Raw genomic sequence first — 23,974 nt, forward strand, 5'->3', positions numbered from 1 at the left:
GCCACTTGTTGTGAACTTCCAGATGATGATGATGAACTAACCAACATACTCAAATCTTCCATCTTCTTAGCCAAGACATTTGTAAGTGCATCAAACTTTGCATTAATCATGTTGAACGGATCAAGGTCATACATTCTAGCAGCTTGCCTCTTTTGAGTTGGAGCTGGTCCTCTTGGACTACTCCAAAGATGAGTATTCTTTGCAATTTTCTCCAATAACTCATAAGCTTCATCTTCATGCTTCATAGTAAATTCTCCTCCTGTTTGAGCATCAATAATCCCTCTGATTGCAGGAGTAACGTTTGTGTAAAAATTCTAGTTTATCATCCATTTCGGAATGGCATGATGTGGGCATTGTCTCTCTAATTCCTTCCATCTCATCCATGACTCATAGAGAGTTTCATTTTCTCTTGGTCTGAAAGCTGTCATTTGATTCCTTAGTTCTTGAGTTTTTCCAGGTGGAAAATATTGTGCAAGAAATGCATCAGTAAGTTGTTCCCAATTTGTAATGGAGTTGTGAGGTAAAGAATCAAGCCAATCTAATGCTCTATCTTTCAAAGAGAATGGGAATAGCTTCAATCTTGCTGCATCATCAGATACTCCAGGTTGTTTTTGCATATCACAAATCATAGCAAATTTCTTCAAATGTGTGTGTGGATTTTCAGAAGGATGTCCCCCAAATTGAGAATTCTAAATCATTTGAAGAACTCCAAAATCCATCTTGTAACTATTTGCATCAATTCTTGGTCTTGCTATGCTCTCTCTCAAGTCATCAAAACGAGGAAAAGCATGATCCATCATACTTCCCCTAGGCACATTAGCATTTACAACTTCTTCACCTTGGGCTGCATTTTCATTGTTTCGACCATTTCCAGCATCACCAACACCAATTCTAATTCTTTCATCAGCCATGTTTGCTTCTAATTCAGTTTCTCTCAATGCTTCTTTTCTTCTTCTGGTTTCTTTCTTGTTGGCTTTACAAAATTTCTCAATTTCAGGATTGAACAATAAGAATGTGTCACTTGTGCTTTTAGCTCTTCTCATAAAAGATTAAAAGTACCTGAAAAAGAACAAACAAACATAAAATGAAAAGATAACAAAAAATAAAACTAAAAACAACTAAAATAATCAAGAATTCAATCTTAAACAAACAACTCCCCGGCAACGGCGCCAAAAACTTGATGTGGCCCAACCGCAAGTGCACGGGTCGTACAAGTAATATAGAAAAGATATCATTCCCACGAGGAGTTGTGTTAATGATTGAATTTTTGATATAAAAGTTCTAACTAATTTGGACTATTTTTGAAATTAAAGTAATAAATTGATGGGTATTGGAGTATGAAATCTATATGTGCAAAATTAATAATCTATCCAATAATGTATTAATTAAACTAAAATTGCATCAAATTGAAATAAGCAAGTTCAAATATGGCAAGATTTAAATTGGCAAGTAATTAAATTCAATTGAAAATTAACAATGGTAAAAAGGCGATTCCGGAGTTCGGGATTTCATATTCGAGCTATTTTGGGATTTTTAAATTGGTTATCTAATCTTGTGGAGCTTACGGGTTTTAAGGAGATTAATTCTTAAATCCTTTGAATACCCTTTCGAGTGAGACAAAGAGTGCCTTAATCAATCTAATCCTACTTTCGTGGAATTAGAGTTAATTAAGACCCATTAGGTTCTTTAATTAATATGTGAATCCTCTTAATCCTTAGCCTATTTCTAGGTCTAAGTTAATTAAGTTCAATTTCTTGATTATCTATCACAGGGCCTTCTCCTTTCGGTGCCTCAACCATGGATTAAGAACATCACTTAATGGGATCCTACACTAAGCATGTCATTAAGCACACAAGAAATGAATAAAACTCATTAAGACCACAAAATATGGATTACCCAATCAAAATCCACAAAATATCTTAAATATTACAACCCTTACTCCAGAATCTAAGTAAAACTACTCACTATCCATAATGATTACAAGATAATCTGAGTTTATATGAAAATAAGCTTTAATCTAAGCTAAGAAAGAAGAAACTAAATACTAGAAATGTAGGAAAAATGTAAGGAAAGAAAGAAATCTGCAAATCTTAGTTGAAAATGGTGTGGAAGGTGAAAATGACTCTTCAGCTGCTGCCTCCCCTCTTTCTTTCCTTTTCTACTCCTTTTTCTTCCTCTACTTAAAATGGGAAATGAGGCTATTTATACCATTTTCTGACATGAAGCCCTAAAATGGTGTGTTCTAGGAGGAATTTTCTGAGGGAATCTTCTGCCAGCTCATTAATGAAACCTTTGTGGGACTACATAAGTTATGCAGTCCCTTATGTAGTTTTCGGCTGGTTTCTGGTTCACTTATGCGAAACTGCATGACTTGGTGCATAGGTTATGCACAATTCTGTGAGAGTGCATAAGAGAGGCGTGAATGTGCATAAGCTATGCAGTCTCCTTATGCACATTTCGGCAGGTATTGGAACAGTGATTTTTCTCCTTATGCAGATCCGCATAGCTTATGCGGCAAGTTATGCACAATTTGGTCAATGCATATTTCAGCTTGAAAACTTGTTTTTGACATCTTTGGCTGTAGAAGACACTCCTCAATGGCAAAATTTCTTTTCAGTCCTTCAAAAACACCATTTTTCCTACAAAACAAAGTAAAAATTACAAATTAATCCAAAATTGACAATTATGAAAAACTAACTAAATAACTAATGAAATTAGCTAAAAATAACTAATAATAAAATAAAATGGCTATGAAATTAGACCTAAATGACTATGCAAAATGTATGCATCAACAAGATGGATCCGAGGGCTGGGAATAAAAGGCATCGGACTTGTAGTCTGTTTTTGATCCAAGGGCTCCGAGTTCGTCCTTGCAAGTATGATCAACGGTGGGGATTGTGATGTCTGAATCATAATCGCTTTTGGCGTCACAAGGCAATGTGGGCGATTCTGCAAATGAGGCATGCGGTGAAGATTTGATCACGCCTGCAACGCTTTAACTACCTCAACTCTGATTATGTAGAGAGTTATTGGAAGTTATCTCATCCTCTTCGTGCTTTCCAATCTCTTATTCCTTTCGATCTCTCTATTATGACCCTTTTCCGATATCTCATATCGGGCCCCTCTCTCGATATGAGAGATCTTGCGCATATGCAAGGTCTTGCACATATGCAATTGCAAATGCAATGAAAAAGGATTAAGGGATAGGCTTGACCATGATTGAATTGAGTCTAAAATTAGAACGAAATTGGCTCGATCAAATTTGAAATTAGAATTGATATACCTTCTTAGTCTTTAATGGGATCGAATTGAAAGAGTTAATTAAATTGGTTTGAATTTTTTTTTAAATAAAATCTATGAAATAATTTTTTTTAACTTATAATTAAATTAATAGAATTAGAAAAAACTTAACAGAGTAAGTCTATATCAAACATATAGATACTTTAAATGAAAGAATTTATAATATAAATAACTGTTAAAAAAATGGTAGTTTGCAACTTTTTTGTAATACATTGACTTTGGTGATTCAGTCAACCCACTAAGTCATTATATATATGTGTGTGTGTGTGTGTGTGTGTGTGTGTGTGTTTGTGTGTGTATGTGTTGACCCCGTATAGCTCAAAATGAGCATTGATTTTGATGATAATAAAACTCAAATAGAATCTATCTAACTCAACTTTAAAGTAATGTGTAGATTCTTTCTCTTATTCATAAAGAATATTTGAAGTTGCATCTAAGGAGGAAGAATCTTAAAGGCATCTCAAGACAAATCCAAGATGAGAAAGAACAAGATTATGAAAACCAAGACTCAAAGTAAAGGTATGAAAGTCATAGAGTTAGAAATTGAGTTTTAGGACTTGTGTAAAAAGAATAGATGAAAGTTTAGTCAAATGGAACTTAAAATTAAAATTTTCTTTTAATTATTTTATAAAATTTTCTCTTATCATGACATTGGATATTACTATTGGAATATATATATTTTTCTTAAGGTCTAAATCAGATTTTTTTAAGATTACAATTTGAGACAGGCAACTGGTAAATTAGTTTGCTAACTTGTTTGCTAAAATATTAGTTTGCTAATATGTTTGCTAAAATATTAGTTTGCTAATTAGTTTACTACTGTCGCCAAAATTTCATTAGCTTGCTAAATGATCAGAGTTGCTCAATTTCTCACAAAAAGACAAAATAACGGCTATTTTGCCTAGACCAGAGTGTATAACATTCCAAAAAGGTTTCAAACGGTTTAAAATAATTTGGGACTATAAATATACCTTCTTTACTTCATTTTATTTTTGATGAAAGCTTACATTTGTACTACAATCTTGATTTTTCATTTATTGCTTTCATTCAAGAGCTTTAAAGTCTTTGAGCTACCATTGACAAATCAACTCATCTCTTATTTATAGTTTGATTTGTATTGAGTGAGAGTGAGTATTAAAACATTAAATTGCATTTAAGAAAGGTTGTACAAGCACCTATTGAAGCTTGAGAGTGTGAGTGCTTGAGATAGCACTTGTCAAGGGTTCAAGCTACCTTGGGTAAAAGCTTGGTGTTGAAAAAGGTTTAAAGGGCTTTTGGGCTCTTTCCTTTAAAAGAGCAAATAGTGGAGAGAAGACTCAAAGAGGGTTCTTTAAGAGAGTAGATGTAGGCTAGTTAAGCTGAACAGCTATAAAAATCATTGTGTTTGATCTCTCTAACCTTAATCTCTTTACTTTTGTGTAATTTAATTTCTATGCATGATATTGAGTGTTAATTGAATAGATTGAATTGATATACTTGAGGATATATTGAGTAGATTGAGAATTTAGTTGAATATTTTGTGATGCATGTTATGTTAAAAATCGGTTTAAATATTGATTGAAGCTTGAATTGCAATTTAGGGACACATCATTAAAATACATATCACTTTCATTATATATAAAGAAGCACCTAGTTGAACAAATCTACAATTTTTCATTAGGCTACAAGCAAAGGCCGAAAAATGGTTTAAGTCCAATTCACCCCGCTCTTGGATTATTTTGGGACAATAGTATGTCTTTTTTCTAAGGAAAATATATAAATTGTCTGCATCAAGTTTTGATTTTTATACTTTAAAAAAAATATTATTAAATTTATGTATTTTATTTTTTTTAAATAATTTAATTATTCTATTAAATTTTTTATTATTCATGTTATTTAAATTAATATTTAATACTTCTAGTTTTTTAGGAAACTAATTAATTAATTTCAGAATTTAGAAAAAAATATTATTTAATTTCTCTATTTTAAAAAATTAATTAGTTGATTTATTTATTTTAAAAATATAATATTTTAAAAAATATATTATTAAATAAAAATAAAAAATTTGCTATATAGAGATTAAATATGAATTTTTATATATTTATTTTAAATTTCAATTTCTTGGACATATTTTTATATTTTTTTATTGAAAAATAATTTTTCTTGATTATTAAAATTTTAAAAAATTAATTAATTTTTTTATGTAGACAGTTTGTGTCATTTTTATCAAAAAAGAGAGAAAAGAGTATGGTTCAGAGGGAAAAAAAAAACTTTTTAAGAGAAATAATAGAGAATAAGAGAGAAATAAGAAGAGATAATTAAAGTAATTTAAGTATAAAAAATAATTATAAAATTAAATAATTAATAAATTAAATTATAAATGATAACTATTATATTTTTTTAAAATGTAGGGATTATTTAATTAATTTTATTATAATAAAATTAATTAAATAATAATTTAATTAATATTAATTAATAAAAAAATTTAATAAATAAAATATAAAATTAAATAATATATTTTTTAAAATATAAAAATAAAATAATTAATTTCATTAAAATATAAATAATAAATAATAATTTAGACTTTTTATATTGTTGAAAAGTAGATAACCTGTGGTGTCATACAGCTACCAATGGAGTTTCGATAAAAAAAAAAAAAAAGCAACGAGAGTTGGCAAGCAGTCAAATCATGCGGGTTTAAATACACATCCAATTACTTTAAATTATAAATTATTTCAAATTTCATTTTATTTAGATAAATTCAAATCATTTTAGATTTTAATTTTCTTTAAATTATTTATTGAATTTCATAAATAATAATTTTAAATTAAATTTGACATAATTTATGAGTTGTATATTATTTCAAATCAACATTTATTAATTTTTCTAAAAACTTAATTTTTGTTTTTAATTTTTAAGTTAAAATTTAAATTAATCAAATTATTTTCAAAATTTAAAATTATTGCATTAATTTTTATTTTTATAAATTTTATAAAATTTTATGTAAATTAAAATAAATTATTAATTTTGAATCACATGCATCAAAATAAAATTTATTACCTCTAAATTACACTATTGATTACCTAGTGTTTATGATTTGATTCGGATATAATGATGAATCATTTATTTTGTTAAATTTCATTAAAAAAAAAATTCTTTTACTGACTCAATAAGAATTCTTCTTCTCCATATATATATATATAATTTTGCATTTTGGCATTTTAAAATATATTTTTTAATTTTAATAGCATGATACCTTAATTTTATTCAACTTATAGCTTAATTACACTCATGTAATTATTGGAGAAGTTCCATTTAAATTATTTTTAACTTTTTATCTAATTTAATCAAGAAGGTTCAATTTAAGCTCAATTGAGCTTATTTATTTTTGGGTTTAAATTAAAAAATTTAGTACCAAAATTAAGAAATTGAACTCTTGATTTTTTATTTAAATTAAGAATTTTAATTCATAGATTTTAATTTTTAGATTAAATTAAACTTAAATAAAAATTTTAGAAATTCTCAGGTTCGGTTGCCGAAAGTCAAAAGTTTGATAGCCGAAACTTGCATTTTCTAAGAAAATCTAGAAATTTCCAAGTTCAATAGCTAAAGTACCAGACTTCGGCAACCACAGTGGCTATTGTCCAAAATGGGCACCTAATGTTTCAAGGTTCGACAGTCGAAATCCAAGGTTCCAATAGTCGAACTTGGTTCTGCCCACTTATTTTCTCCTTTGATTTTAAAGTTTTAAAACCTAATTTCATAGATCCTAAGGGCCTAGAATAGGATGTTTATGTGTAGAGTTTTAGAGCCTTGTATAACACTCTAGAGTTCGATTTTATAGGATCGGGCTTGAGGGATTCGGAAGAGTAAGGATCCAAGGATAACTCCAGTTCAAGTAAGGAGGTTGATAGGCTACAAGAGGTGAGTAACTCTAAACTTAATAAAATAAAACTATTTATAGGTAATTAATGAGCATCCTCATGCATCATGTCATATTTATTTAAGATATATATATCTAGAACACGAAAATATTGCATAATTGCATAAATTGCTATTGGTGTATTGATGGATATTGGATGACCCGTTACTCCCTCCATGTTATGTTCTATAATGTTACGTATGTTATGGATCCATAAATAAATACTAAGGGGAGATCTTGACATTGCCCTTCAGGGGAGATCTTGACATTGCCCTTCAAGGGAGATCTAATAGTTGCCCTGGGTACATGACACAGGTCATGTTTAAAAGAAAAGTTTAGGGAGTTATTGGTGATAATGTCCATCTTATGTGAAATATTTGTGATGTGAAAATCCATGTGAATGATGCATTATACATGTTTGAATGAATGACATAATTAATGATGGTTAGTTTACTTACTAAGCTTGCATAAGCTTACCCCATTCCCCTAACCCCTAGGTGCAAAGTTGCAGGACTAGAAGAGTTCTTCAAAGAGAGAGCTTCAGGGATTGTCTTAGCCCTTCTTTATGCATGATGTATAGGTAGATGGACTTGTAACTTATAAATGGATAGTACTGTATTGGTGATTTAAGAAAAAATGTAATGATTGTTGTATAATGATGTTTATATTGTGTAAACCCTTTTGAAGATATGCATGTTGAACTATTACACTTTGAATCTTATGTATGTTAAGGTTCAAATTATGAACCATTACTATTTTATAAATGTTTATGTATGGATAAAAAATCAAGGTGTAATGGTTTAATATATGTTAAGATGATGAGATGTAGGAATGTATATATGTTTCACAGGTTTCAGGCTTGTTACGGGTTCTGGCGGCCTTAAGTTGACTCGATTCTTAGTGCCAGTAATAGTCCCTGGTTTGGGTCGTTACATTAAAGATATGAAATAATTTAAGGCTGACTAAATTATATGATAATTGATTATGAGATCACAAGCTAATAGTTAATTTTTTTTTTTATATTAATAGCCATCAATAATCTTTTTATTACTATTACTCCATCCATCTATAAATAATAGTCACATTTGGCTTTTTATTTTATCTAAAATTATCTGTCACATGTAGAAGACCAAGTAGAATTAATTATTTTTTTTTCCTAATCTTATCCTTTATCTCTATAAAATATGATAAATATTTATATAATTTTCTAGATCTAATATTATCACTTAATTCTTAATTAAGCCAGCTGTTTGTCACGTTGATATTCATTTGTTTAGATTTCCAAGAAATGACAATTAAGTAAATTATTATTTTTTTTTATGAAAATGAGTTATCTAATCATTTCCTTAATTACTGTAAAAACTCCGAATATAGCTATTATTTATGGATAGGGGGAGTATTGTTGTTGTTGTTATCTACTAAATTATTTTTAATTTTAAATTATTATTATTATTATTATTATGGAGAATGATATGTTGTAAATAATGTTTTTGCATAAATAAATTTATAAAAAAAATAATATCAATAATTTTTAAATATTACATTTAATCATAAAATGTCTTAATTTTTAAAAATCACATTTTAAAGAAAATAATAATTTAAATAATAAATGTTAAGGTATTGTTATAAATAATAATGATAATTAAAATAAAATAAAAAAGAATTAAATAATAATTAGTGTAAAAAAGAGTTGTTTATAGAAGGTTAAGCTCTATAAAGAAAGTGCTGCATAGCATTCACTTTGTAATACTTTCCTACTTTATATTTATAAATGTGTATATATATATATAAAGAGAGAGAGAGAGAGACCTGTAAGGCATTTAAAAATAATAAAAATTTATGATAATAGTTATAATTTAATTAATATTAATCTTTTTATTGTCCACCATAATTATAAAATTATGTACTTAATTTCTTATAATAAAAAAAATTATAATAATAGTTACAATTTAATTAATACTAGAAAAATTAAAAGTTATAGTCATAAACTATATAAATCAACATCACAAATAAAAAATCAAATTTGTTACCTTCTTAGAAGATACAATGTTCAATTAAGATTTTCTCTCAAATTTGTCAAATAATATTTTAGTAACCTGCATAAATATTATTAAGGTAATTTTTATCTTATTAAAATTTATTTATACACATTTTATTGGTATCTTATGATTTATTCTTTATATTCATTTTCAACTTATATTTATTCTTCATATTTTTTTTATATATAAAGTCAATTTGCTCTTAAATTCTACTTTATAAATGGATTGCCAAACATTTGGTTTCATCTAATTCAAAAGCATATTCATCTTAGCTGACTAAGCATGTCACCTCTGAAAAAGGAAAATTCTCAATCAATTTTAAGGATTTTATATATTGAAAAAGTCAAAGAAGTGTTAAGAAAAACACCCTTTTAAATATATTAATTAAAAATATTTAAAAAATATTTTAAAATAAAATTTGATGAATATAAGTTATAAAAATATTAAAATAATAAAATAACTTTTTTTTTTCAAATAACTTTTTCTAAAAGTATCTAGTGTTTTTTTTTTTAATTAAAAAAAACAGTTCTAACTTTCCAATTTTAATGCTAAACATGCACTAAATATTTAGCTAATGGATAATATTTTGCTTCTTTCATTCATTACTCTTATCCAAGGAAGATTAGCAATTCCTGACAACAATCATATCCTCTAAGCAGGATTGAATGGTAATAGTTAATTAATCAGCTATTTTCATAAATCATGGCTGCTTTTCACCACTTCACTACAATAGGACTCCTAACATAATGCTGATTATCAGACCAAATCAACTCTCCAAATACATAATCCTTTCTTGCAGACGATTGTTTGCTTTTCAGGGTAACTCTAAAGCTCTTCTCTTCCCCAACCTTGTTGAACTTTAACACCTCTGGCTCAACAGAAATGGAAAACCCACTTGGTTTTATGATACGAGCTTTGTAAGTACTTGGACTACTGCCAACATTTTTAACTCTTCGAGTGACTGTGACCGTGCGATTGAATTTAGAGATGGTGATGGAAGGGTAATTGAAATTGGCAAGATTAATGGCCTTGGAGGGGCATCTGTAGGGAGTCTCTGAGAATGATAAAATTTGGGTTGCGTTATAACTCATGGCGCATAGAAAGTTGAGGTGATCATAAACAGACAAGTCAAAAACCAGCCCTGGATCCATAGCTTGGTTTGCTCTGATGTGTCCTGCTCCATAGCTGAATGGAGTTGCCTTGGTGTAGAATGCATTCAGAATTGGCTCCCTGTTATTGTCCTGCGTCATTGCTGCCAAGTACAGGGAGAAGTATATATAGGCATTGTAATGATTAATGTCTTTCTAGTATGCGTCTTTAATGTGAAACCAACAAATCATTGAATGTGAAAGGTAATAAAGATCCAGTGTTCACCACTCACCGGTAGTCATAATTGCTGATTTAATTGCTGCAGGACTCCAGGTCGGATGCAGAGTTCTTAGAAGGCCAGCAATGCCTGAAACATGAGGACATGACATTGAAGTGCCTGATACCGAGTTAAACAGAACTCGTCGGGTATCGAAATCTTCATTTGTAGGTCCTTCTGCTCCTGTGTAGGCTGCTATGATACTCACTCCTGGTGCGGTGATATCAGGCTGAAAATACATAGAGAAATGATTATTTAATTAGAATCTAAATAAATTGTTGTGTTTGAAGAGAAAGAAGACTAAATGGGTAGGGAAACCTTGAGGATCTCTGGAGCAATGGTGTTGGGACCTTTAGAGGAAAATGCTGCCATGAAGGGAGCTGGCTTTATGCCGATTTGCGTTGTTGAAGGTGTGATATAAGCAATGGGAGACCTGTAGATTTAATTGCAATTAAGAAATATACGTGGGCCTTGTACAAGAAACATAAGAGACTACAGAGATTTCATCTCACTTAGTGGAGTCAATGTAAGCGAAGATAGCGACACCATTGGTGTAATTGAGATGAGAAGCAGGAAGGATGTGAGGGTCAGCAATAATTTCATTGCCAGAATCCTTATCATTGGCAAGAACCATCCCAACAGCACCAGCCAGAGCAGCTTGCTCACCCTTGTCCACTCTTGCATTTCCCCCTCGGAGGCAGACCAAGATCTTCCCCTCTGCCTTCTTGGGATCAAGTGTTCCAGCTTTGCACAGCAGCCTGCAGCATTATTGCACGTCAGTGCAGATGGTGCCACAGAAAGAAAATCAGGAAAACTACGAACATAATTTGTTCAATCCTTACCCGTCTTCCACAGATGCATTAGCTGCTCCAGCATCTGAAGCACTTACAATTGGGAGGGGAATTGACCGTACAGGGTCAATTTAAAAAATAATATACCGAAACGGGGTAGAATTTGGAAAAATTACGGGAAAGGGGTGAGAAGGCAAAAAAACGTTGATAAAAATAGCGTCCTAACACGTAGACGCTATTTAAAATAGCGTCCAAAGAAAAACGCTATTTTGAATAGCGTCCTCACGTAAAAACGCTATTCAAAATAGCGTTTTTACGCGAGGACGCTATTCAAAATAGCGTCCCCACGACAGCGCCCAACCCACAGCGCCCGAAGCAAGCCGAAGCAGACGTCACGACAGCGCCCAACCCATAGCGCCCGAAGCAGCCGAAGCAGAAACCGAAGCTACCCAAAGGATGAAAAACGCTAATATGATTAGCGTTCCAAAGGATGAAAAACGTCCGAGACTCTCCGCCGGCAAAGAATAAAAACGCGTCCTCAAGCATGAAAAACGCTAATCATATTAGCGTCCCGAGACTGATTTTGTAAAATATATTAAATTTATAATATTTTGATCAATCATTTAATTATAATTATTTATTATATTTTATAAAATATATAGATTGATTTTGTTTAAAGTTTATTTTATATTTTAGTAGTAGTAATATTTATTTAATATTATATATTTATGAAATTAATTTAATTTATATATTCTAAATAGAATATAATTGTACGGTTTAAAAAATATTTATATTCAAAAAATTAATTTTATATTTTTGTAAAAAAAATTTATTAATCATAAAAATACTTCTTAATTTATAGATTAAAAAATATAAATGTATAATATTTGAATATATTTGATTGATAAATTTAAAATTATGTTAGTTATAAAAATTAAAAGTTATTAAAGTATAACTAATATTAATTTTTATTCTTATTATAATTATGGATAATATATTTTCTTCATAGCAATTAATAAATGTAATTACTTAATTAGTTTTAATTACTTTATTATTTTCAAATTAATTAAAAAAATATATAAAATGTTTACTAACATGTCATACGAGCAATTGACTTAAAGCAAGATATAAATTAAGACAAGTATTCATAATTATTATACATATAAAAATAAATATTTAAATTAGTCATGTGCCACAACCAGGTCTTCGAATGTCGTCTCGGTCGAAGAACTCGATGTTGTCCCCCCTTCTTGCTGCTCTTCTGGATCACCTTGTGCATCTTGGGGTTGGCCAGGTTGCCCTTGTTGTCCTGATGATTCCCCCCCTGCAGTATAATGCATAGCACCTTGTTCATGGTGTCCAAATAGACCTGCACCAGATGGAATATGGCCTAAGGCACCAGACTGATATAGTGCATAGTATTGATCTGAACCATATCCGCCAAATTGACTCGAAGCATATTGTGATGGCCCAATGCTAGATGGTCTGCCAAATGGAGCAAATAAGCTACTCATTGGTGTATGTGGCTGCTGACTCTCAGTGAAGTCAAATGTGCTTTTGCTTTGCACATGAGAATGATATGTCATCCATGGTGTTGATGGGCCAGGTATTGATGGGGTAGGCATCCAACCAGTATAATGTGGGGGGATAGTTTCTGAATATGGTTGGAATATCGTGGATGGACTAGGATGAGACGTGCAGAGCTAAGGGAATAGGACCAGCACCGATGCCATGCGTAAAGGGTGAAATGCGACGGTGGGGCATAACATCATCGTGGAGAGGATTGACGCATTTGATGTTGACGACGCCGAGGAGGACGTGATTGACGCCGTGGCCGGTCTCACGTGAGGGGCCAGGTTGGTTGATGGGTTGGTCCTCTTCCAATTCATCATTAAAAGTTCCGCTTGAGGTGCATCGAGGAGGTGGCATTTGGCAAAGCCTACTTTCTTGTTCCAGAGCAATCATCATTTTTCTTAATGTACGCTTAACTTCTGCCACGTTTTGTGTTGATGGATTTTGTAATTTTATCAAACAATCCTCAATTGCGTCCTCCTGTAAAAATAAAAAATATATACATAACGTTACATTTTATGTTAAAAAATACAAAATTATTATTATAAGTATTTAATAATGAAAAAAATACATGTTGTTAATCATTACCACACAACCAATAGCAGCTCCACTTATTGAGATCCAACGTCTACCAGCTCGACGGTACCACTCCATATATTCAGAATGATGGTGGAGTGGTTGTCCCATTTGTTGCCCTTGAACAATATATTGTTCTCGCCTATTCCAACGATGAATATATGTTGCATGGTGGTATGCCCAATTACTCTCACTGAGTCGGAGAGTAATATCGCAACTCATCCGCTTGCATCGGCAGCCGGAATAGGTCGGGCCAAACCAAATCGCCTCATGACTCTGTCAAAGTTGGTGCCATTCAATAATATGAAAGCAAATTAATGGCACCACTGTCTTCCAACTGGGACGACCTTGGATACACATGTCTGGCAGCTCATCCAATAATTCCTCACTATATGGTTCCCAAGTGATCTGCAAGTGAATAATAGCAAAACATGAAGTGATTATAAAGGTACGGAAAAATATAACATATTATTTTAAGTCATATTATTACATCTTCAGGTCGCATCCGGTCAAGGTTGTACCGAATTTGTGGCAGTACATGAGTTGTTACTTCAGTGATTTGTCGAGCTCTACTCCACCTGTTAGTTGATAAGAAAATTAAAAATATAATACAATAAAAGGCCATTTATTCATTGCTTAATGGATAAAAATATAAATTTAATGACATACCTAGCACCTAGAGGTGCATCATGAGGAGCTGATGGATCCCTTATTGATGGAGAGATTATTTTAAATCTCTCCCAAGCCCAGATCTGCAAAATGAATAGTGGTCCTGAAATCTCCTTTGTTTCAGTAACAGCAACACGGCATAGCTCACGATAAAGGAAGGCTAAGCAAGCTCCACCCCAACTGTAAGTCGCAGCTTCCCTCAAGTCTTCTAGAAGGGGTAGAAACATCAAGTTGACACGTGAGTTTGTCTTGTCGGGAAATATCGAACTAATGATTCGTAATATGAATGCTCTTGCATGCCATAATACGGTTAAATCATCAGCTTGATGTGGAATATCTCCAAACTCATCAACTAGCCACGATAATTTGAGTGTATGTCCTCGGATCATTTCTGGGGGTGGTCTAGCTCCCAATAATGTCTCATAAACTTCTGGCCAGTCGGCCCGTGACATTCCAGTTACAGCAGACCCATGTACTGGCAAACCGGAAATAATGCTGACATCCTGAAGAGTGATTGTGCACTCACCAATTGGCATCATAAACGTATGGGTTTCCAGTCGCCATCGCTCAATAAAGGCACTGATCAGGTGCCAATCAAGAGAAAAAAACCCTAGTCTAGCAATACTAATAAATCCAGAATCACGAAGATGAGGAACAATTCGGTCATCAATGTCAGTATGTAATATTAGCCCCTGCCACCTGCATGTAACCACTTCATGCTCAACTGTACCATTCCAAATCCCTTCAGAACGGTGTTGTGGCTGGAGTCGAAGAAGCTCTTTATCAATTGGACCAGGCACAATGTAATCTCTTCTTTCTTGTTATGTAGTCATACCTATTTAGTATTACAAAATATACATTTTCAATGGATCTTTTGATAGGTAAAACAATGCACATATGTTTCTTGTACATTAATTAATACACGAATGGTAACAAAAACATATAATGAAGGAATTAAATTATATAAATAAACATAGTCAATACATTACTTAAAAGTACAATATTGTTGAGTACATCATCAAAACATATAAATATACATGAAAAACACATATAAATATTACAACTAATTAGGTCACCCTGACTATTTGATTCACAGGACATGATCTAATTAGCTCATCATAAAGGTCTTTGTCCAATGTGTAGTTGATTTTAGGTAACATGGGCTTCAACAGAGTATGTTTGTTACTATCACGAATTTTTATACCACTTGACCGACACATTGTCACAGAGCACCCAACTAGCATATTCTTTTGCGAATCCCTTAATTAGCAGTAAATATGATGGGGTACGGTTAGCTTCTAATTTTTGCCATACGCGGTCAAGTATACCCTTGTCGTAGATACAGCTAAAAGCTGACCTTAAAGCCAAATATCTAGGTTTATCTGTTAATAGCTCTCCTTCCCATATGATTTGTTGAATGAGCCCGTTGACCCTTATCATATGCTTAACAATGCAGAGTAGGTAATTCCCTGTAGTTGAGGGTGTTACTTCCATTGGTAGATTAATCAAATTCTTAATTAGACCATGTACCCTTGCTCTTTGTTGTTGATTGACAATCCTTTTTGGAGTGCGCATTATACGAGCCATTATATTATCTACGACATAAACAAAATGGAGCACAAATAAATATATGAGAATCACATGATAATGCAAACATTATGGGAGATAATGTACTTGATAATAATACATGTTACATTTACACATAAAATTAAAATATAAAAATAAATACATTCCGCAACAATTTATAATAATGATACATATTAACATAATTAACTTATGTTGTTCCTTCGCATGTGATAATTTTTTTTTTGTGTCCTTGTACATGACATAACGAACAATGATTTACACTCCAATCCATTTCATTCTTCTTCCTTGACGAAATTGGTCGTCCTTTAGACCTTTTCTGGGTTGGGTCAAGTAGAAGAACTGGATAATTATCTGTTGGCCAATCATCAGGATGTCCAAGAGCATGAAACTGCCACTCATAGCACTTAAGTGTTTGCTCCAATGTGTAATAATTTGAAACGTATTGCTCATAATTAATTGACATTGCTTGGCATGCGGCAATCACATGAGAACATGGAATGCATATTTCTTCAAACTTCTTGCATGTGCATTGCCTTTCATCAAGTTTGACCACATGCTTCGTTTTAGATCTTCCCTTCCAAACTTCAAATTCACCACAATCGCGGTTAAAGATTCGGACATTATATGAGCTTGCTTCATTTAAATTGTCAAGTAATATTTGACGACATGCTGGTGTAAATTTGAAGCCCATTTGCAGTTGCTCACGGAGGGCCGTGCGGTGTGTGTCAAAATAATCAACATATTGGAAAAATATTTTTTCTACCATTGCAGTTATTGGTAAAGCACAGATCCCTTTGAGTATTCCATTAAAAGACTCAACAGTATTAGTTGTCATGGAGCCATAACGTTTCCCTCCATCATGAGAACGTGTCCATTTTTCCAAAGGTATCTTTGTAGCCCATTCAAATGTATCAGGATGCTCATTCTTGATTGTGTTCATGGCCTCATAAAATTTTTTTTTTCCAATTGTTGTGCTGTAAAAATAAAAAAGCCATGTTATTTGTTGGATACACATGTCAACTTTATATTTAGATTACAGTAACAATAAATAGTCAACTTAGAAAACTAACCTGCCTTTCGGAGAGCTTCTTTCATATTAGTATTCTTAAACTTTGTGTTGTAATTGCTAATGATATGTCTTAAGCAGTATCGATGATGCCCAGCAGGAGGCTGCCACCAATCTTGATTCATTGCCTTTTTTATGGCAATATGTCTATCTGATATAACACATATTCCATTACGATCTGTCACAAACACCCTCAAACAAGACATAAACCAATCCTAGTTCCTTGTATTTTCACTGTCGACTATTGCCCACGCAATTGGGAAAATATGGTTATTACCATCAAGTGTTGTTGCACAAAATAAACATCCTTTGTACTTTCCATATAAAAAAGTTGAATCTATGAATATAACCGGTCGGCAGTTCTTGAATCCTTCTATTGTTTGTTTATATGCCCAAAACATTCTATCGAAAACCCGATAAGCAGGATCTAATCTATTATTAACAAAAAAAGGATCATCTTCAATTAAGAACATACTTTCAGGGTTCTGTTTGCACAAAGCAAGCATAAATTGTCGCAACCTTCCGTAAGATTTGTCCCAATCACCAAAGATCTTAATAATTGCATCGTGCCTAGCCTTCCAGGTCTTTCGATAACTTGGCATATATCCAATCTTATCTTTTATTTCAGACTGTAACGCTCCTATCTTCACATTGGGTTGTTCACGTACAATGGCGAGAATGAAATCAGATATAAATTTGCTATCCAATTGCTTATGATCTTGTGACAGTGATGGATTAACACATGTATGTGGTCCATTATATCGCGTAATTTTCCATATATCACTTCCTTTCCCTCGTGAGGCACGCAATCTCCACTTACAATTGCTCGTTGTGTCTTTGCACCTGATGGCATATGTTCTACTCTTTGTCTCCTCATTACAAAACTCATGGTGCCTATGTAAATGATATTCTTTGGCAGCTTTTTGGACATCCTCTCTAGATGAGAATATCATTCCTAATTCAAACTCTTTTAATGGATCCCACATTGAACTACACTGTGGTGTTGACCATGGATCAACCGTTAGCAATGAAAAATCTATTTCACTATAAGGCGGAGGAGGGACAAGCGGCATTATTGGGTTTGCAACATGAGTATTATAGTAAAAAGGCAAATCTACTACTAACTCATTATGATGACCACCATCCTCATTCATGTCGATCATCACTATCAATCCATTCTTCATCAGACTCCACATCATCCTCATCATCATCAGGACAATAATCATTGCTAGCGGATTCAAAATCATCCGTACACTTCAGTGCTTCAGTGTAACAATTATTTGATGGGCCCGCTTCATCAACAACATTTGCAGATGGTCGAAAAATTTCAATATATAATTCAATCGATGACATACCTCCAATTTCATCAATGTAATTAAACATAATATTCACATCGTCATCGCTTTGTCAAACCCATGCAATCCCATTTAAATGAGCCATTTTTTCAATGGGTTGTCTCAATAAGATTTTCGATATAAATTCATGTCCACCTTTAAGATTAATTCCACGCACAATTTTCATTCCTAAAGTACCAAAATCCATACGTTTACCAATAGTAATGACGGTTGATGAACCCCCATAATATTCATAGCCTTCATCATTCATAATGATTTCTCCATCCCAATATAAAGTAGCAAAACTTGGAATTGACATTTCTGATAAAATAAAAATCGTAACAACTATCAAAGATAAACTATGCAGTTGACAATACGCTTTACATTGTACATTACTAATTTTTCTATTTTTTAATTTTAATTAATAAAATAAATTAATATTTTATTTCTACTAATTATATTTTAATTAAATATGAAATGATTTCGACATATTTTTATGTTACTCTTGTTTTAATTTTTTAATCATATTTTAATAATATTAATTTTTTAAAATAATTACATATTAATTGTTATATTGAGTTTCGCCAATTTTTTTTATTTTATTATTTTTTATTTCTTCCATATTATCTAAATCATATAATTTTATAATTTATTTTTATTAATTACATTTTAATTAAAATGCTACTTATTTTTTTTTGGCAATTTTTTATATTACTAATTTTTCATTTTTTAATAATATTTTATATAAATTTATATTTTATTTTTATTACATCCTTTTCTATAATATATTATGAACACAATTTTCTATTAATAAAGAAATTATTTTCAACAACATTTTACATTAATAATTTTTCTATTCTTTTAATTTTAATTAATAAATTAAATTAATATTTTATTTCTAATAATTACATTTTAATTAAAATGCTACTTATTTTTTTTGGCAATTTTTTATATTACTAATTTCTCATTTTTTATTAATATTTTATATAAATTTATATTTTATTTTTATTACATCATTTTCTATAATATATTATGAACTCAATTTTCTATTAATTTTTCCCTTTCTTCTATAGCTTTTACTAATTTTTAAAAACTTAAACTATTATTTTATTTTATACTAATATTCTCTGTTCAACTTATTAAACTATTATATTATGAGATACAAAAATTATATGACTTAATATAAAATTTATTTTGTAACATAATTTACATTTATAATTTTTATTTTCTCTTTCCTAACATTTTCTTAATACTACAAATTTATATTATTTTTTCTTTACCTTCTTTACTATTATACACTAAAAATATAATTTTTTGTATTATTTTTCCCAATAACTAATACTCATTTTATCAGTATTATGCTATTACTATATATATATCAACTTGCTCACAAACATACCAACATGCATGCATAAAAAAATATATATATATTATTTTCAGCATAATAATTACATTAACACTCAAGCATTTTATATATTGCATGTTAAAACTTGTAACGAAAATTTATTTCTTAAGGAATATTACATTTTTTTCACAATAATATACATTATTATCATCTAAGCATTTCATATATTATATGTTAAAAATTATTAAACAGTCAAAATACATACTTTAATATAATTTTTTTTCAAATTTCTTCTTTCTTTCCTTGTGATCTACCACTGCCTGCACCTTACTCTTCTCCTTCTTGCTCCACCCGAGCTGCTCCACCAAAATGAGACAATGGATGAGGGAATGAAGGAGCGAGGGAGACGATGGACAAGGAATGAACGAGAGCGAGGGGCTTGAGGGCGAAATGAAAGCCGTAAATGAGAGCGCAGGGAGAGAGAGCAGGAGTAGAAATGGTGAGCATGAACACGGGACGCTAATAAAAATAGCGTCCCCCCTTCACTGAAGATTCCTGCACAGATTGGACGGGGCGGATCAGCATGGGACGCTAATAAAAATAGCGTCCCGCGTGCAGGAAGATTCCCTGCGCAGATTGGACTTGCGCTAGGCCAGGCTTGGGTGGGAGGAGGCTGCAGCGAGGCTCGGGAGGACACGGGACGCTAATATAATTAGCATCCGGAGCAGATGGGACGTAATATTCTTCGCGTGCTGCAGTAGCTCATTCCGGACGCTATTTTGAGTAGCGTCCAAGCTTCGGGTGCTATTATGAATAGCGTCCCTTGTTCAGACACTATTTTGAACAACGTCCCACGCGGTGACCACTGCAATCCGCCCCCTCTTGGTAATTTTTTTTGGTGTTAGCCTATTCTGGTATGAGTTACCTTAGTACGGTCATTTGCCCCAATTGGGAAGTACTTATCCTTTGGCAGGGCTGTTCTTGATAAACTTTCTCCCTTCAAAATCAAACACATTCGTATTAGTTCCTAAGACTAAAGATATTAATTTAGCAGGAAAGGGAAACCAATTTAAAAAAAAACTTGAAGGTCATGTTGTTGCCAAGCGTAACATAACTGGGGAACTCCCTGTCCATGGTACTGGCACTAACAGTGATCTGCCAGGGTGCAAGATTGGAGGCGGTAGCATCATTAGGACCAGAATTACCAGCAGAACAAACGACGACAATCCCGTTCTTTACAGCATGGAAAGACCCAATGGAAACACTGTCATTAAAGAATGGTGTAGGATCCCCTCCCAGTGACACGGACAGGACATCAACCCCATCACTTATTGCAGTATCAAATGCTGCTAAGATATCTGCATCAAAGCACTCATTTCCACCAACTGGGGGATAACAGACCTTGTAAGCTGCAACTCGTGCTTTTGGTGAACCACCTTTCGCTGTTCCATTGCCGAACCCAAAGACACTGGCTCCTGCTACAAAATTTCCACCTGCTGTCGACAAGGTATTAGTTCCATGACCCTCTTTATCACGAGGCGAATCGAAGGTGGAATTCAGAGGACCAGCCACTGAGGCATACCCTTTGTTGAAGTATCTTGCCACAATAAGCTTCCTTCATATATTCATACGAAATTTTCAAAAGAAAATGAATCCAATACCAAAAGAAAAAACCTCAAAGACTAATCTAACAGCTTTTCAACTGAAAAAACTATAATCTTCAATTTTCTTAATAAAATTCTACAGTAAATTGAATGTTACATCAGATTCCTGGTGGGTTTCTCACTGGAATTGGGTATTTTAATTGCAATAAAAATGACCAAATTATGGCAATTAATTTAAAATTTTGTGAAGCAAAATTCATTATCATTGGAATAATTTACTCAAATCTGTATGAAGGGCTCAAGAATCAGTCCAAAATCCTACTTTATAACATGGAAACTATAAGAAGACACGCTAATATATGAAGTGCAAACTCAAACAAGATAACATAATTTAACAATTAAAAAAATAGTTCCCCTTTTAAACTAATATATGCTGAACCCTTGCATGTCTACAGAGGAAAGTGCTGGAGGAGGGGAAGCTAGATCTAGGGCAACCATTAATTAATTTTGCAATGGTTAAAAAATTGTATACTGTCCTAGCTTTGGAGGACAGCCTGCACAGTATCAAAAAGAGTGGTAATTGGGGAACTGGAAAATCAATATTCTAATCTAAGTTGTGAGTATGGCCAAATGGGTAGCACTCTTTTCCTGCTGCTTTCAGACGACAAATTCAATGTCCTAATTAAAAATTCTATAGCTGATTGTAAACCCTAGGCTCAATTTCCATCTTAATCTGTGCATTGAAATTAGTCCTGCAATTACTGTTTTTATTTTAATCTCATCGCATTTGTACATGAACTCATCGACCACTAGCGAATTCGCCTTTTCATTAAGAAAGTGATGCGTCCCAACCGCAAGTGCACGGGTCGTACAAGTAGTATAGAAAAATATCGATCCCACGAGGAGTTGTGTTAATGATTGAATTTTTGATATAAAAGTTGACTAAATTGAAGTATTTATGAAATTAAAATAATGAATTAATGGGTAATGGAGTATGAAATCTAAATGTGCAAATTTAATATTCTATTCAACAATGTATTAATTAAACTAAGATTTGCATCAAATTGAAATAAGCAAGTTCAAATATGGCAATATTTAAAATGGCAAATGATTAAATTCGATTAGAAATTAACAATGGTAAAAAGGCGATTCCGGAGTTCGGGATTTCATATTCAAGCTATTTTGGGATTTTCCCTAGCTAGCCCAATCCATGAAATTTATGGGTTTAAAGGAGATTAATTCTAAAATCCTTTGAAAACTCTTTCGAGTGAGACAAAGAGTGCCTTAATTAACTTAATCCTACTTTCGTGGAGTTAAAATTAACCAAGACCCATTAGGTTCTTTAATCAATCTATTAAAACCCTCTTAACCCTTAGTCTATTTCTAGATCTAAGTTAATTAAGTCCAATTTCTTGATTAACTATCACTTGGTTTTCTCCTTTCTGCTTCAACCAAGGATTAAGAACATAACTTAATGGGGCCCTTCATTAAGCATGTGAATAAGCACACAAGAAATGGATTAAACCTCATAAATTCATTAAATTGGGACTAACCCAGTTCAAATCCACAAAAATAACTAAAATATTACATCCCTTACTCCAGAATCAAAAGTAAACTACTCACTATCCATAATGCTTACAAGATATGATGAGTTTAAATGGAAATAAAGCTTTAATCTAAGCTAAGAAGTAAGAAATTAAACACTAGAAATGTAGAAAAATGTAAAGGAAGGAAGAAATCTGCAAATCTTGGTTAAAAATGGTGTGGAAGGTGAAAATGACTCCTCAAATTCTGCCTCTCTTCTCCTCTTCTTCTTTTCTCCTTTTCTCCCTCTAAAATGAGAACATGGGAATATTTATAGCATTTTTCCGACATGGAGCCCTAAAATGGTATGTTCTAGGAGGAATTATTTGAGGGAATCTCCGCCACTCATTAATGAACTCTTCATGGGATCGCATAAGTGGATGCATAAGTTATGCGATCCCTTATGCGCTTCAGCTGGTTCTGGGCCACTTATGCAAAATCGCATGACTTGGTGCATAGGTTATGCACAATTCGTGAAGGTGCATAAGGGAGGCGGAATGTGCATAAGCTATGCTGTCTCCTTATGCACACTTCGGCTGGTTCTGGAACAGTGATCTTTCTCCTTATGCAAATCTGCATAGCTTATGCGGCAAGTTATGCACAATTTGGTCCATGCATATTTCAGCTTGAAAACTTGTTTTTGACATCTTTGGCTGTAGAAGACACTCCTCAATGGCAAAATTCTCTTGAGTCCTTCAAAAACACCATTTTTCCTACAAAACAAAGTAAAAATTACAAATTAATCCAAAATCGACAATTATGAAAAACTAACTAATTAACTAATGAAATTAGCTAAAAATGACTAATAATCAAATAAAATGGCTATGAAATTAAACCTCAATGATTATGCAAAATGTATGCATCAAATACCCCAAACTCAAGCTTTTGCTTGTCCTCAAGCAAACTTTAAAATGTAATGCAAAATTTTTAGGGTGCCTTATCCAAAGAGCTATGAAAATTACCTATTAAAGTAACTAAACACACCTTTAGCCATACTAACAATCCATATACCCATCCTTCAAAATGCAAAGAATCTAATGCTTATCCAAGCTTTCACCGCTTAGCCATCAAGTCAATTATCATTCAAAATCCCCAAACCAACCAATCAAAAGAGATAGTCATGCTCAAAAAGAATTCTAGGACAATTGATAACCAAAGTATCTCAACATGGAATGATAGAATTGAATGAATAGATGAATAGTTTTCCAATCCCATAGGCAAATTCCCTACTCCTATCTCC

General features: G+C 32.2%; 1 protein-coding gene and 1 non-coding gene across 2 annotated transcripts; one reads left to right on the forward strand and one right to left on the reverse strand.

The window, feature by feature from the left end:
- Positions 1–336: 336 nt before the first annotated feature.
- LOC131181811 (small nucleolar RNA R71) lies at positions 337–443 on the forward strand. The gene has a single exon (XR_009150288.1). It is a non-coding gene; the product is annotated as a small nucleolar RNA R71 (small nucleolar RNA).
- A 9,481-nt stretch (positions 444–9,924) lies between these two features.
- Positions 9,925–11,369, reverse strand: LOC131181507 (subtilisin-like protease SBT5.3). The gene is made up of 4 exons (XM_058149960.1): positions 11,119–11,369; positions 10,925–11,039; positions 10,622–10,835; positions 9,925–10,492 (listed from the first exon to the last, which is right to left on the reverse strand). The coding sequence occupies exons 1-4, from the start codon at positions 11,238–11,240 to the stop codon at positions 9,954–9,956; spliced, it is 990 nt and encodes a 329-aa protein (XP_058005943.1). The 5' UTR covers positions 11,241–11,369; the 3' UTR covers positions 9,925–9,953.
- Positions 11,370–23,974: the final 12,605 nt, after the last annotated feature.

This window comes from Hevea brasiliensis, chromosome 7 (genome assembly GCF_030052815.1).
Source record: "Hevea brasiliensis isolate MT/VB/25A 57/8 chromosome 7, ASM3005281v1, whole genome shotgun sequence".
In the NCBI taxonomy this organism is placed as follows: domain Eukaryota; kingdom Viridiplantae; phylum Streptophyta; class Magnoliopsida; order Malpighiales; family Euphorbiaceae; genus Hevea; species Hevea brasiliensis.